This window comes from Aquarana catesbeiana, linkage group LG03 (assembly GCF_042186555.1).
Source record: "Aquarana catesbeiana isolate 2022-GZ linkage group LG03, ASM4218655v1, whole genome shotgun sequence".
Lineage (NCBI taxonomy): Eukaryota > Metazoa > Chordata > Amphibia > Anura > Ranidae > Aquarana > Aquarana catesbeiana.
Window position 1 is genome coordinate 738,503,059 of NC_133326.1, and position 15,851 is coordinate 738,518,909.

Consider the following 15,851-nt stretch of genomic DNA (forward strand, 5'->3'; position numbering starts at 1 on the left):
CACAGCTCCCCTCTTCTTTCCCTGTCCACGGCTCCACTCTGCACCCCTATCCACAACTCACCTCCCCCCATCACACATCTCACGTCTGCACCCCTATAACTACAGCTTACACCCCCAGTCCACAACTCACCTCTGCAACCCTCATCCACAGCTCCCCTCTTCTTTCCCTGTCCAAAGCTCCACTCTGCACCCCTATCCACAACTCACCTCCCCACCATCACACGTCTGCACCCCTCTAACTACAGCTTACACCCCCAGTCCACAACTCACCTCTGCAACCCTCATCCACAGCTCCCCTCTTCTTTCCCTGTCCACAGCTCCACTCTGCACCCCTATTCGCAACTCACCTCCCCCCATCACACATCTGCACCCCTCTAACTACAGCTTACACCCCCAGTCCATAACTCACCTCTGCAACCCTCATCCACAGCTCACCTCTTCTTTCCCTGTCCACAGCTCCACTCTGCACCCCTATCCACAACTCACCTCCCCCATCACACGTCTGCACCCCTCTAACTACAGCTTACACCCCCAGTCCACAACTCACCTCTGCAACCCTCATCCACAGCTCCCCTCTTCTTTCCCTGTCCACAGCTCCACTCTGCACCCCTATCCGCAACTCACCTCCCCCCATCACACATCTGCACCCCTCTAACTACAGCTTACACCCCCAGTCCATAACTCACCTCTGCAACCCTCATCCTCAGCTCACCTCTTCTTTCCCTGTCCACAGCTCCACTCTGCACCCCTATCCACAACTCACCTCCCCCATCACATGTCTGCACCCCTCTAACTACAGCTTACACCCCCAGTCCACAATTCACCTCTGCAACCCTCATCCACAGCTCACCTCTTCTTTCCCTGTCCACAGCTCCACTCTGCACCCCTATCCGCAACTCACCTCCCCCATCACACGTCTGCACCCCTCTAACTACAGCTTACACCCCCAGTCCACAACTCATCTCCCCCCTTACCACGTCTCACATCTGCACCCCTCTAACTACAGCTTACACCTCCAGTCCACAACTCACCTCTGCAACCCTCATCCACAGCTCCCCTCTTCATTCCCTGTCCACAGCTCCACTCTGCACCCCTATCCACAACTCACCTCCCACCATCACACATCTGCACCCCTCTAACTACAGCTTACACCCCCAGTCCACATCTCACCTCTGCACCTCCATCTATATTATCTCTGCTCCCCTTCTGCACCCCCATCTAAAGCTCACCCCAATCCACAGATCTCGCCTTTGCCACCCACCTCTGCACCCCCAGCTTCCCCTACAGCTCTCACCTTTACACAAACTCCCCCACCCTTCACAGCTCTGCCCTCTGCAGCTCTTACCTCTGTACAAAGCTCCATTCCCAGTTCTCCTCTCTGGACAAATTTCCACCCCACCCCCCTCCCTCCTCACTGGACAATCACCCCCCCTTTCCTTCTTTCACAGTTATTCTCTCACTGTGCATTCAGTCTCTGGAGTGCTCTCTCTCCCCCTCCCCTCCGTTTTTCATCTCACCTTTTCCAATGCTGTTCCAGTGCTCCAGTCCATGTTTTATGTGCAGGATTTTCAGACGATTGAGAACTGTAGCTGGGGCGGAGTTTCAGGACTTCTATGCTCCATTCTACAGTGTGAAAAGAGGCGGGGACAGAAGCTGCTGCTTGAATTAACACAGGTAGCTGTATGTTACTGTGCTGAGACCTAAAAATCTCCAAAGGCAGCAGCTCTGTGTGAGCGCTAGTGTGAGATCAGAGCAGAGAGGGCTGCCTGTCAGAGGTGCCGGTGTTCTGCCGAGAAAGTTCCCCTCAGCGGATAAAGACCCCCCTGTACTGCACAGGCTCAGCGCTTGCACAGTACGAGCCGGTGGAAATAGCCGAAGCCGAATAGTCCTAAATCAGCTGTACATGGCGCCTGTAAGAGGGCCCCTCGCCACGCTTCGGGCACGACCTCGCTTCGCTCGCCACTTTTTTATTCTACCTCTAGGTCCACTTGGATGGTAGGGCTTGAACCTGGACTCAGAGCGCAGGCGTCGTGTACAGCTGACTGAAGTTTTTCAGCTTTGGCTATTTTCGGTGGCTCCTTATTCGTTTGTACTGCGCAAGCACTGCGCAGTACAGGGGGGTCCTTATCTGCCGGGGGAACTTTCTCGGGAAGACACCAGAACTTCCCTCCGCCGAGTTCCGGCAGAAAAAAAAGCCCTGCAAAAAACTAAGAACTTTATACAGTAATTGTAGAAATGGAGTTGGTGAGGATTTCCTCTCAGTAGTGCCACATCCAAAACCTTGTTAAAAAAAATAAATACTCCTAAGGCGGACTTTTAAGACATTGGTATATTTAAAGCGGAGCTTCGGGAGAAATGTTACTTTGTAGATAAAACTCCCCCTATAATCCTCATGATGAATGTATTCTAGTAAATCTGCAAAATACTCACCATGCCTCTCAGCAAATTCCTTGGGGTGTCTACTTTCCAAAATGGGGTGATTTGGGGGGTTGTACTGCCCTGCCATTTTAGCACCTCAAGAAATTAGATTAAAGTAAAAGCTGTGTAAATTCCAGTAAATGTATCATAGTTTGTAGACATTATAACTTTTGCACAAACCAATAAATATACACTTATTACATTTTTTTACACAAGACATGTGGCTGAATACATTTTGGCCTAAATATATGACTAAATTGAGTTTATTGGATTTTTCTTTTAACAAAAAGTAGAAATATTTTATTTTCAAGATTTTCGGTCTTTTTTCATTTATATTGCAAAAATTAAAAATCCCAGAGGTGATAAAATACCACCAAAAGAAATCTCTATTTGTGGGAAGAAAAGGACACACATTTAGTTTGTGTACAGCATTGCATGACCGCGCAATTACCAGATAAAGCAGCACAGTGCCAAATTGTAAAAAGTGCTCTGGTCATTAAGGGGGTAAATCCTTCCGGGGCTGAAGTGGTTAAGGTAAAAAACCTTCATCCTTTACATCCTCTGTAATAATTCCTGTAACATCCTAGTATATGATCTATATCTATGGAGATGATATCTGATTGCTGGAGACACTAAAGAATGGGGAATGGAAGAATAAAGTGCTTTAATGTGAAGTGTCCCCCATGTGAATGTGGAATCCCATTGCAAATAAGGAATATCCCCCAATATAGTACTTGTATCTCTAATATATCCCAGAAGTCTCAGCACTAAAGGCTGGAAATGTATATCCACCCCTCCCCCCTACATTCTCTAAGAGATCCTATTCCTGCCACAATCCGGTGATCTTCAATGGGAACTGCTGATTGGTAGACTTTAGGAAGGTGATGGAATATTGGGGTCACTGGGGTATCCACCATCAGAAATTCTGCTGTTTTATTTCATAAACCCCCCCAGATCCTTTCCTTTATCTATCATTTTTAGAAGCCCCTGTATGAGACACTGTGTGAGGTCCTGCTTAATAACCGGGTACATAAGGGGGTGACTGAGCTGTCACAGCGCCCCCTCTTTATACTGTGTAGACATAAGTACTACAACAGCTTCACCTTTATCAGCTTCCCTAATAACATCTTTCCTCTGTATAACTTTCTGTATATCCCGATATTCCGCTCTAGTGATGTTATGTTACTTTTCACTAAATGGGAATAATTCCTCATATTCATCTTATAATATAATATCATGTGTCTGGATTTGTCTCTGCAGGTTGGTGAATTGTGGTGTGACTTCCTCCGGCTGTGATGATCTCCGATCCATTCTTATCAATAATCGATCCCTCACCACACTGGTTTTATCATATACTAATCTGGAAGACTCTGGAATAAAACTTCTATGTGAGGGGCTCAGACATCCTGGCTGTACTCTGCAGGATCTGACGTGAGAATTATCCTATAAATGATATAATATTCTGCAGGATTCTGGTATAAATCTTCTATGTGAGGGACCCAGACATGTCACCTAGATGAAAGTTATACAAAGACAGACTTCTGATTGGCCAGTTACACTGGGAGTTCCCATCATTGTCCTTCAGGTCACTCCCTGTTATTGGCTTTCATCCCCTCCCCCCTCCACTGACTACCAGAGATCAGACTTTGGCTGGGGTCACACTGGAGTTCACAGCGGCTCACAGCAGGGGGTTCGGTGCGTCTCCATTTACCGTTTCAGGTCCGATTTCTGAATTCAGTCCTGAAACAGACCAGAAGACGCACAGGACTCCGTATTCTCTTCATTCAGTGACCAATCATAGACAGATGGTCCTCAATTAGAATCTGGAAGGACAGAGCGAGTCTCTAGACCAGAAGTGACCCCTAGATGACAATAAAATACCCCCATCCTTGTAGATATAAAATTGTCACCTCACTGAGCCTCAAAGAGAAGTCCTAGTCATTTCATCTACAAGAACGGAGAGGGACAGCAGAACGGAGAGGGACAGCAGAACTGAGGGGGACAGCAGAACTGAGGGGGACAGCAGAAATGAGGGGGACAGCAGAACTGAGGGGGACAGCAGAACGGAGAGGGACAGCAGCACGGAGAGGGACAGCAGCACGGAGAGGGACAGCAGCACGGAGAGGGACAGCAGCATTGAAGGGACAGCAACACGGAGAGGGACAGCAGAAGGGAGGGGGACAGCAGAACGGAGAGGGACCGGAGAAGGGAGGGGGACAGCAGCACGGAGAGGGACAGCAGCACGGAGAGGGACAGCAGAAGGGAGGGGGACAGCATAACGGAGAGGGACAGCAGAACGGAGAGGGACAGCAGAACAGAGAGGGACAGAGGAACAAAAGAGGGACAGCAGAACGGAGGGGGACAGCAGAACGGAGAGGGACAGCAGAATGGAGAGGGACAGCAGAACAGAGAGGGACAGGAGAAGGGAGGGGGACAGCAGAACGGTGAGGGACAGCAGAACGGAGAGGGACAGCAGAACGGAGAGGGACAGCAGAATGGAGAGGGACAGCAGAACGGAGAGGGACAGCAGAATGGAGAGGGACAGCAGAATGGAGAGGGACAGCAGAACGGAGAGGGACAGGAGAAGGGAGGGGGATAGCAGCACGGAGAGGGACAGCAGCATTGAAGGGACAGCAGCACGGAGAGGGACAGCAGAAGGGAGGGGGACAGCAGAACGGAGAGGGACAGCAGAACGGAGAGGGACAGCAGAAAGGAGAGGGACAGCAGAACGGAGAGGGACAGGAGAAGGGAGGGGGACAGCAGAACGGAGAGGGACAGCAGAACGGAGAGGGACAGCAGAATGGAGAGGGACAGCAGAACGGAGGGGGACAGCAGCACGAAGAGGGACAGCAGAATGGAGGGGGACAGCAGCACGGAGAGGGACAGCAGAACGGAGAGGGACAGAGGAACAAAAGAGGGACAGCAGAACGGAGGGGGACAGCAGAACGGAGAGGGACAGCAGAACAGAGAGGGACAGGAGAAGGGAGGGGGACAGCAGCACGGAGAGGGACAGCAGCATTGAAGGGACAGCAGCACGGAGAGGGACAGCAGAAGGGAGGGGGACAGCAGAACGGAGAGGGACAGCAGAACGGAGAGGGACAGCAGAACGGAGAGGGACAGCAGAACGGAGAGGGACAGGAGAAGGGAGGGGGACAGCAGAACGGAGAGGGACAGCAGAACGGAGAGGGACAGCAGAACGGAGAGGGACAGCAGAACGGAGAGGGACAGGAGAAGGGAGAGGGACAGGAGAAGGGAGAGGGACAGGAGAAGGGAGGGGGACAGGAGAAGGGAGGGGGACAGCAGAATGGAGAGGGACAGCAGAACGGAGAGGGACAGCAGAACGGAGAGGGACAGGAGAAGGGAGGGGGACAGCAGCACGGAGAGGGACAGCAGCACGGAGAGGGACAGCAGAAGGGAGGGGGACAGCGGAACGGAGAGGGACAGCAGAATGGAGAGGGACAGCGGAACGGAGAGGGACAGCGGAACGGAGAGGAACAGCGGAACGGAGAGGGACAGCGGAACGGAGAGGGACGCCAGAATGGAGAGGGATGCCAGAACGGAGAGGGACAGCAGAAGGGAGGGGGACCGCAGAAGGGAGGGGGACAGCAGCACGGAGAGGGATAGCGTAATGAAGAGGGACAGAGGAACGAAGAGGGACAGCAGAACGGAGGGGGACAGCAGAACAGAGAGGGACAGAGGAATGGAGAGGGACAGCAGAACGGAGAGGGACAGAGGAACGGAGAGGGACAGCAGAACATAGAGGAACAGGAGAACTCAGAGGAACAGCAGAACGGAGGGGGACAGCAGAACGGAGAGGGACAGCAGAACGGAGAGGGACAGCAGAACGGAAAGGGACAGCAGAACATAGAGAAACAGGAGAACTCAGAGGAACAGCAGAACGGAGGGGGACAGCAGAACGGAGAGGGACAGCAGAACGGAGAGGGACAGCAGAACGGAGAGGGACAGCAGAACGGAGAGGGACAGCAGAACAGAGAGGGACAGCAGAACGGAGAGGGACAGCAGAACGGAGAGGGACAGCAGAATGGAGGGGGGCAGCAGAACGGAGGGGGGCAGCAGAATGGAGATGGACAGCAGAACAGAGGGGACAGCAGAACTGAGAGGGACAGCGAAATGGAGGGGGGCAGCAGAACGGAGGGGGGCAGCGGAACGGAGGGGGGCAGCGGAACGGAGGGGGACAGCGGAACGGAGGGGGACAGCGGAACGGAGGGAGACAGCAGAACGGAGGGGGACAGCAGAACGGAGGGGGACAGCAGAATGGAGGGGGACAGCAGAATGGAGGGGGACAGCAGAACGGATGGGGACAGCAGAACGGAGGGGGACAGCAGAACGGAGAGGGACAGCAGAACGGAGGGGGACAGCAGAACGGAAAGGGACTGCAGAACGGAAAGGGACTGCAGAACAGAGGGGGACTGAAGGAGGATGCGGGGACAGTCATCGGTGATCGGGTGTGGGGGAGTTACAAGCACCTATCACCGCTGTATAGATTTCACTAAAGCAGCTGAAAGCCGCAGGGGGAGAAGCTTGTACCTCCCCCAGTCGCCGATCACTGCTGACTGTCCAGGTATTGGGTGAAGCATCGGGAGCATTTGCCCGAGTACAAGTACTTGGGCAAATGCTCGGTATCGGTGCCTAGTACTAGATACTAGTATTGGTATCGGGACAACCCTAGTACAAGGTGTTACAAAATTCCCACCACTGGACCCTGCACACTGTGCCATACATTACGTACTCTTGGTCACTAACTCTGTATGCTTTAGACCCCTTTCACACTGAGGCACTTTGCATGCGTTTTTGCTCTAAAAATAGCATCTGTAAACGGCCTCTTCTGCAGGCCCAGTGTGAAAGCCCGAGTGCTCTCACCCCGGGGCGGTGCGCTTGCAGGACAGGAAAAAAAAAGTCCTGCAAGCAGCATCTTTGGGGCAGTGGGGGAGGGGTGTAACCATTAAATCCTCACTTCTGCTTATCTCTTTGCTTACCTCTGTATCCACCATCCACACCGAACCTCTGCAACCCTCATCCACAGCTCACCTCTTCTTTCCCTGTCCACAGCTCCACTCTGCACCCCTATCCGCAACTCACCTCCCCCCATCACACGTCTGCACCCCTCTAACTACAGCTTACACCCCAAGTCCACAACTCATCTCTGCAAACCTCATCCACAGCTCACCTCTTCTTTCCCTGTCCATAGCTCGACTCTGCACCCCTATCCGCAACTCACCTCCCCCACCACACGTCTGCACCCCTCTAACTACAACTTACACCCCCAATCCACAACTCACCTCTGCAACCCTCATCCACAGCTCACCCCTTCTTTCCCTGTCCACAGCTCCACTCTGCACCCCTATCCGCAACTCACCTCCCCCCATCACACGTCTCACGTCTGCACCCCTCTAACTACAGCTTACGCCCCCAGTCCACAACTCACCTCTGCAAACCTCATCCACAGCTCACCTCTTCTTTCCCTGTCTACAGCTCCACTCTGAACCCCTATCCACAACTCACCCCCCATCACACATCTCACGTCTGCACCCCTCTAACTACAGCTTACACCCCCAGTCCACAACTCACCTCTGCAACCCTCATCCACAGCTCCTCTCTTCTTTCCCTGTCCACAGCTCCACTCTGCACCCCTATCCACAACTCACCTCCCCCCATCACACATCTCACGTCTGCACCCCTATAACTACAGCTTACACCCCCAGTCCACAACTCACCTCTGCAACCCTCATCCACAGCTCCCCTCTTCTTTCCCTGTCCAAAGCTCCACTCTGCACCCCTATCCACAACTCGCCTCCCCCATCACACGTCTGCACCCCTCTAACTACAGCTTACACCCCCAGTCCATAACTCACCTCTGCAACCCTCATTCACAGCTCCCCTCTTCTTTCCCTGTCCACAGCTTCACTCTGCACCCCTATCCACAACTCACCTCCCCACCATCACACGTCTGCACCCCTCGAACTACAGCTTACACCCCCAGTCCACAACTCACCTCTGCAACCCTCATCCACAGCTCCCCTCTTCTTTCCCTGTCCACAGCTCCACTCTGCACCCCTATCCACAACTCACCTCCCCACCATCACACGTCTGCACCCCTCTAACTACAGCTTACACCCCCAGTCCACAACTCACCTTTGCAACCCTCATCCACAGCTCCCCTCTTCTTTCCCTGTCCACAGCTCCACTCTGCACCCCTATCCACAACTCACCCCCCCATCACAGGTCTGCACCCCTCTAACTACAGCTTACACCCCCAGTCCACAACTCACCTCTGCAACCCTCATCCACAGCTCCCCTCTTCTTTCCCTGTCCACAGCTCCACTCTGCACCCCTATCCACAACTCACCTCCCCCCATCACACATCTCACGTCTGCACCCCTATAAATACAGCTTACACCCCCAGTCCACAACTCACCTCTGCAACCCTCATCCACAGCTCCCCTCTTCTTTCCCTGTCCAAAGCTCCACTCTGCACCCCTATCCACAACTCGCCTCCCCCATCACACGTCTGCACCCCTCTAACTACAGCTTACACCCCCAGTCCACAACTCACCTCTGCAACCCTCATCCACAGCTCCCCTCTTCTTTCCCTGTCCACAGCTCCACTCTGCACCCCTATCCAAAACTCACCCCCTATCACACATCTGCAACCCTCTAACTACAGCTTACACCCCCAGTCCACAATTCACCTCTGCAACCCTCATCCACAGCTCCCCTCTTCTTTCTTTGTCCACAGCTCCACTCTGCACCCCTATCCACAACTCAGACCCCCCCCCATCACACGTATGCACCCCTTTAACTACAGCTTACACCCCTAGTCCACAACTCACCTCTGCAACCATCATCCACAGCTCCCCTCTTCTTTCCCCTGTCCACAGCTCCACTCTGCACCCCTATCCACAACTCATCTCCCCCATCACACGTCTCACATCTGCACCCCTCTAACTACAGCTTACACCCCCAGTCCACACCTAACTTCTGCAAACCTCATCCACAGCTCACCTCTTCTTTCCCTGTCCACAGCTCCACTCTGCACACCTATCCACAACTCACCCCCCATCACATGTCTCACATCTGCACCCCTCTAACTACAGCTTACACCCCCAGTCCACAACTCACCTCTGCAACCCTCATCCACAGCTCACCTCTTCTTTTCCTGTCCACAGCTCCACTCTGCACCCCTATCCGCAACTCACCTCCCCCCATCACACGTCTGCACCCCTCTAACTACAGCTTACACCCCCAGTCCACAACTCACCTCTGCAACCCTCATCCACAGCTCCCCTCTTCTTTCCCTGTCTACAGCTCCACTCTGCACCCCTATCCAAAACTCACCCCCTATCACACATCTGCAACCCTCTAACTACAGCTTACACCCCCAGTCCACAATTCACCTCTGCAACCCTCATCCACAGCTCCCCTCTTCTTTCTTTGTCCACAGCTCCACTCTGCACCCCTATCCACAACTCAGACCCCCCCCATCACACGTATGCACCCCTCTAACTACAGCTTACACCCCTAGTCCACAACTCACCTCTGCAACCATCATCCACAGCTCCCCTCTTCTTTCCCCTGTCCACAGCTCCACTCTGCACCCCTATCCACAACTCATCTCCCCCATCACACGTCTCACATCTGCACCCCTCTAACTACAGCTTACACCCCCAGTCCACACCTAACTTCTGCAAACCTCATCCACAGCTCACCTCTTCTTTCCCTGTCCACAGCTCCACTCTGCACACCTATCCACAACTCACCCCCCATCACATGTCTCACATCTGCACCCCTCTAACTACAGCTTACACCCCCAGTCCACAACTCACCTCTGCAACCCTCATCCACAGCTCACCTCTTCTTTCCCTGTCCACAGCTCCACTCTGCACCCCTATCCGCAACTCACCTCCCCATCACACGTCTGCACCCCTCTAACTACAGCTTACACCCCCAGTCCACAACTCACCTCTGCAACCCTCATCCACAGCTCACCTCTTCTTTCCCTGTCCACAGCTCCACTCTGCACCCTTATCCACAACTCACCTCCCCCCATCACACGTCTGCACCCCTCTACAGCTTACACCCCCAGTCCATAACTTACCTCTGCAACCCTCATCCACAGATCACCTCTTCTTTCCCTGTCCACAGCTCCACTCTGCACCCCTATCCATAACTCACCCCCCCATCACAGGTCTGCACCCCTCTAACTACAGCTTACACCCCCAGTCCACAACTCACCTCTGCAACCCTCATCCACAGCTCCCCTCTTCTTTCCCTGTCCACGGCTCCACTCTGCACCCCTATCCACAACTCACCTCCCCCCATCACACATCTCACGTCTGCACCCCTATAACTACAGCTTACACCCCCAGTCCACAACTCACCTCTGCAACCCTCATCCACAGCTCCCCTCTTCTTTCCCTGTCCACGGCTCCACTCTGCACCCCTATCCACAACTCACCTCCCCCCATCACACATCTCACGTCTGCACCCCTATAACTACAGCTTACACCCCCAGTCCACAACTCACCTCTGCAACCCTCATCCACAGCTCCCCTCTTCTTTCCCTGTCCAAAGCTCCACTCTGCACCCCTATCCACAACTCACCTCCCCACCATCACACGTCTGCACCCCTCTAACTACAGCTTACACCCCTAATCCACAACTCACCTCTGCAACCCTCATCCACAGCTCCCCTCTTCTTTCCCTGTCCACAGCTCCACTCTGCACCCCTATCCACAACTCACCTCCCCACCATCACACGTCTGCACCCCTCTAACTACAGCTTACACCCCCAGTCCACAACTCACCTCTGCAACCCTCATCCACAGCTCCCCTCTTCTTTCCCTGTCCACAGCTCCACTCTGCACCCCTATCCGCAACTCACCTCCCCCCATCACACATCTGCACCCCTCTAACTACAGCTTACACCCCCAGTCCATAACTCACCTCTGCAACCCTCATCCACAGCTCACCTCTTCTTTCCCTGTCCACAGCTCCACTCTGCACCCCTATCCACAACTCACCTCCCCCATCACACGTCTGCACCCCTCTAACTACAGCTTACACCCCCAGTCCACAACTCACCTCTGCAACCCTCATCCACAGCTCCCCTCTTCTTTCCCTGTCCACAGCTCCACTCTGCACCCCTATCCGCAACTCACCTCCCCCATCACACATCTGCACCCCTCTAACTACAGCTTACACCCCCAGTCCATAACTCACCTCTGCAACCCTCATCCTCAGCTCACCTCTTCTTTCCCTGTCCACAGCTCCACTCTGCACCCCTATCCACAACTCACCTCCCCCATCACACGTCTGCACCCCTCTAACTACAGCTTACACCCCCAGTCCACAACTCATCTCCCCCTTACCACGTCTCACATCTGCACCCCTCTAACTACAGCTTACACCTCCAGTCCACAACTCACCTCTGCAACCCTCATCCACAGCTCCCCTCTTCATTCCCTGTCCACAGCTCCACTCTGCACCCCTATCCACAACTCACCTCCCACCATCACACATCTGCACCCCTCTAACTACAGCTTACACCCCCAGTCCACATCTCACCTCTGCACCTCCATCTATATTATCTCTGCTCCCCTTCTGCACCCCCATCTAAAGCTCACCCCAATCCACAGATCTCGCCTTTGCCACCCACCTCTGCACCCCCAGCTTCCCCTACAGCTCTCACCTTTACACAAACTCCCCCACCCTTCACAGCTCTGCCCTCTGCAGCTCTTACCTCTGTACAAAGCTCCATTCCCAGTTCTCCTCTCTGGACAAATTTCCACCCCACCCCCCTCCCTCCTCACTGGACAATCACCCCCCCTTTCCTTCTTTCACAGTTATTCTCTCACTGTGCATTCAGTCTCTGGAGTGCTCTCTCTCCCCCTCCCCTCCGTTTTTCATCTCACCTTTTCCAATGCTGTTCCAGTGCTCCAGTCCATGTTTTATGTACGGGATTTTCAGACGATTGAGAACTGTAGCTGGGGCGGAGTTTCAGGACTTCTATGCTCCATTCTACAGTGTGAAAAGAGGCGGGGACAGAAGCTGCTGCTTGAATTAACACAGGTAGCTGTATGTTACTGTGCTGAGACCTAAAAATCTCCAAAGGCAGCAGCTCTGTGTGAGCGCTAGTGTGAGATCAGAGCAGAGAGGGCTGCCTGTCAGAGGTGCCGGTGTTCTGCCGAGAAAGTTCCCCTCAGCGGATAAAGACCCCCCTGTACTGCACAGGCTCAGCGCTTGCACAGTACGAGCCGGTGGAAATAGCCGAAGCCGAATAGTCCTAAATCAGCTGTACATGGCGCCTGTAAGAGGGCCCCTCGCCACGCTTCGGGCACGACCTCGCTTCGCTCGCCACTTTTTTATTCTACCTCTAGGTCCACTTGGATGGTAGGGCTTGAACCTGGACTCAGAGCGCAGGCGTCGTGTACAGCTGACTGAAGTTTTTCAGCTTTGGCTATTTTCGGTGGCTCCTTATTCGTTTGTACTGCGCAAGCACTGCGCAGTACAGGGGGGTCCTTATCTGCCGGGGGAACTTTCTCGGGAAGACACCAGAACTTCCCTCCGCCGAGTTCCGGCAGAAAAAAAAGCCCTGCAAAAAACTAAGAACTTTATACAGTAATTGTAGAAATGGAGTTGGTGAGGATTTCCTCTCAGTAGTGCCACATCCAAAACCTTGTTAAAAAAAATAAATACTCCTAAGGAGGACTTTTAAGACATTGGTATATTTAAAGCGGAGCTTCGGGAGAAATGTTACTTTGTAGATAAAACTCCCCCTATAATCCTCATGATGAATGTATTCTAGTAAATCTGCAAAATACTCACCATGCCTCTCAGCAAATTCCTTGGGGTGTCTACTTTCCAAAATTGGGTGATTTGGGGGGTTGTACTGCCCTGCCATTTTAGCACCTCAAGAAATTAGATTAAAGTAAAAGCTGTGTAAATTCCAGTAAATGTATCATAGTTTGTAGACATTATAACTTTTGCACAAACCAATAAATATACACTTATTACATTTTTTTACACAAGACATGTGGCTGAATACATTTTGGCCTAAATATATGACTAAATTGAGTTTATTGGATTTTTCTTTTAACAAAAAGTAGAAATATTTTATTTTCAAGATTTTCGGTCTTTTTTCATTTATATTGCAAAAATTAAAAATCCCAGAGGTGATAAAATACCACCAAAAGAAATCTCTATTTGTGGGAAGAAAAGGACACACATTTAGTTTGTGTACAGCATTGCATGACCGCGCAATTACCAGATAAAGCAGCACAGTGCCAAATTGTAAAAAGTGCTCTGGTCATTAAGGGGGTAAATCCTTCCGGGGCTGAAGTGGTTAAGGTAAAAAACCTTCATCCTTTACATCCTCTGTAATAATTCCTGTAACATCCTAGTATATGATCTATATCTATGGAGATGATATCTGATTGCTGGAGACACTAAAGAATGGGGAATGGAAGAATAAAGTGCTTTAATGTGAAGTGTCCCCCATGTGAATGTGGAATCCCATTGCAAATAAGGAATATCCCCCAATATAGTACTTGTATCTCTAATATATCCCAGAAGTCTCAGCACTAAAGGCTGGAAATGTATATCCACCCCTCCCCCCTACATTCTCTAAGAGATCCTATTCCTGCCACAATCCGGTGATCTTCAATGGGAACTGCTGATTGGTAGACTTTAGGAAGGTGATGGAATATTGGGGTCACTGGGGTATCCACCATCAGAAATTCTGCTGTTTTATTTCATAAACCCCCCCAGATCCTTTCCTTTATCTATCATTTTTAGAAGCCCCTGTATGAGACACTGTGTGAGGTCCTGCTTAATAACCGGGTACATAAGGGGGTGACTGAGCTGTCACAGCGCCCCCTCTTTATACTGTGTAGACATAAGTACTACAACAGCTTCACCTTTATCAGCTTCCCTAATAACATCTTTCCTCTGTATAACTTTCTGTATATCCCGATATTCCGCTCTAGTGATGTTATGTTACTTTTCACTAAATGGGAATAATTCCTCATATTCATCTTATAATATAATATCATGTGTCTGGATTTGTCTCTGCAGGTTGGTGAATTGTGGTGTGACTTCCTCCGGCTGTGATGATCTCCGATCCATTCTTATCAATAATCGATCCCTCACCACACTGGATTTATCATGGAATAATCTGGAAGACTCTGGAATAAAACTCCTATGTGAGGGGCTCAGACATCCTGGCTGTACTCTGGAGTGGCTGAAGTGAGAATTATCCTATAAATGATATAATATTCTGCAGGATTCTGGTATAAATCTTCTATGTGAGGGACCCAGACATGTCACCTAGATGAAAGTTATACAAAGACAGACTTCTGATTGGCCGGTTACACTGGGAGTTCCCATCATTGTCCTTCAGGTCACTCACTGTTATTGGCTTTCATCCCCTCCCCCTCCACTGACTATCAGAGATCAGACTTTGGCTGGGGTCACACTGGAGGTCAAAGCGTCTCACAGCAGGGGGTCCGGTGCGTCTCCAGTCTCCGTTTCAGGTCCGATTTCTGCCTGAATTTTGTGCTGAATTCAGACCTGAAATGGACCAGAAGATGCACAGGACTCCGTATTCTCTTCAGTGACCAATCATAGACAGATGGTCCTCAGTTAGAATCTGGAAGGACAGAGCGAGTCTCTAGACCAGAAGTGACCCCTAGATGCCAATAAAATCCCCCCATCCTTGTAGATATAAAATTGTCACCTCACTGAGCCTCAAAGAGAAGTCCTAGTCATTTTATCTACAAGCCCAGCAGGGGACGAGGCTGATACAGTGAGAAGACCCCGAACTGTCTGCCAGACATTAATTTATATCAGAAATCAGAGGAATCTATTTTATCTCTCATACAAAATAAAATATTACTTGCAGAGAGATGGAAATAATTTCTCCTGATTGCAGACATGTTGGGGTACATGTACATATAACATTGTATGTGTAGTGAGGATAGAATCCAGGAGAAACCCCCAGAATGGTTCTATGGAGTCTGATCACACCAGACAAGCAATGATTGGTCTTGTTGGGATCAGACTGACATGTCGGTGTTGGAAATCCAATCCTCAACCATCAGAACCATTCATGACCCATTTAGCTCTGGTTCCTTCAGAACACAGGACCGGCTTGTGGGCTGGGCAGGGAACACCCCCCAGGGTTGATTGGCTGATGGCTAAACTCCACCCACATTTATAAATTGAGGATCCTGAGATATGGACGGGGTGATTCCCATGGTGCCGGTCTAACCGGTGAATAGCGGATGTTCCTGACATGTTCCTGTCACAGGATAATCCTCAGAAAAGTTTATTTCTGTTTTATTCTCACAGCCAGACTGTGTCTGTCCTTTTGTCTTTGTTGTATTTTCTGTCATTCTTTATCTTTGTACATATTT

The 15,851-nt window shown here is 51.4% G+C and overlaps 1 protein-coding gene across 4 annotated transcripts in view; it reads left to right on the forward strand.

The window, feature by feature from the left end:
- Positions 1 to 15,851, forward strand: part of LOC141133862 (NACHT, LRR and PYD domains-containing protein 3-like) — a 221,198-nt gene that overhangs the window by 153,481 nt on the left and 51,866 nt on the right. For 3 of the 4 annotated variants that reach the window (XM_073623442.1, XM_073623443.1, XM_073623444.1), the window contains 2 exons: positions 3,679 to 3,849; positions 14,512 to 14,682. The exons of the other annotated variant lie outside the window; for it this stretch is intronic. In XM_073623442.1, coding sequence (XP_073479543.1) covers positions 3,679 to 3,849; positions 14,512 to 14,682 — 342 coding nt within the window. The remainder of the gene's footprint in view (positions 1 to 3,678; positions 3,850 to 14,511; positions 14,683 to 15,851) is intronic. 4 annotated transcript variants of the gene reach the window in all.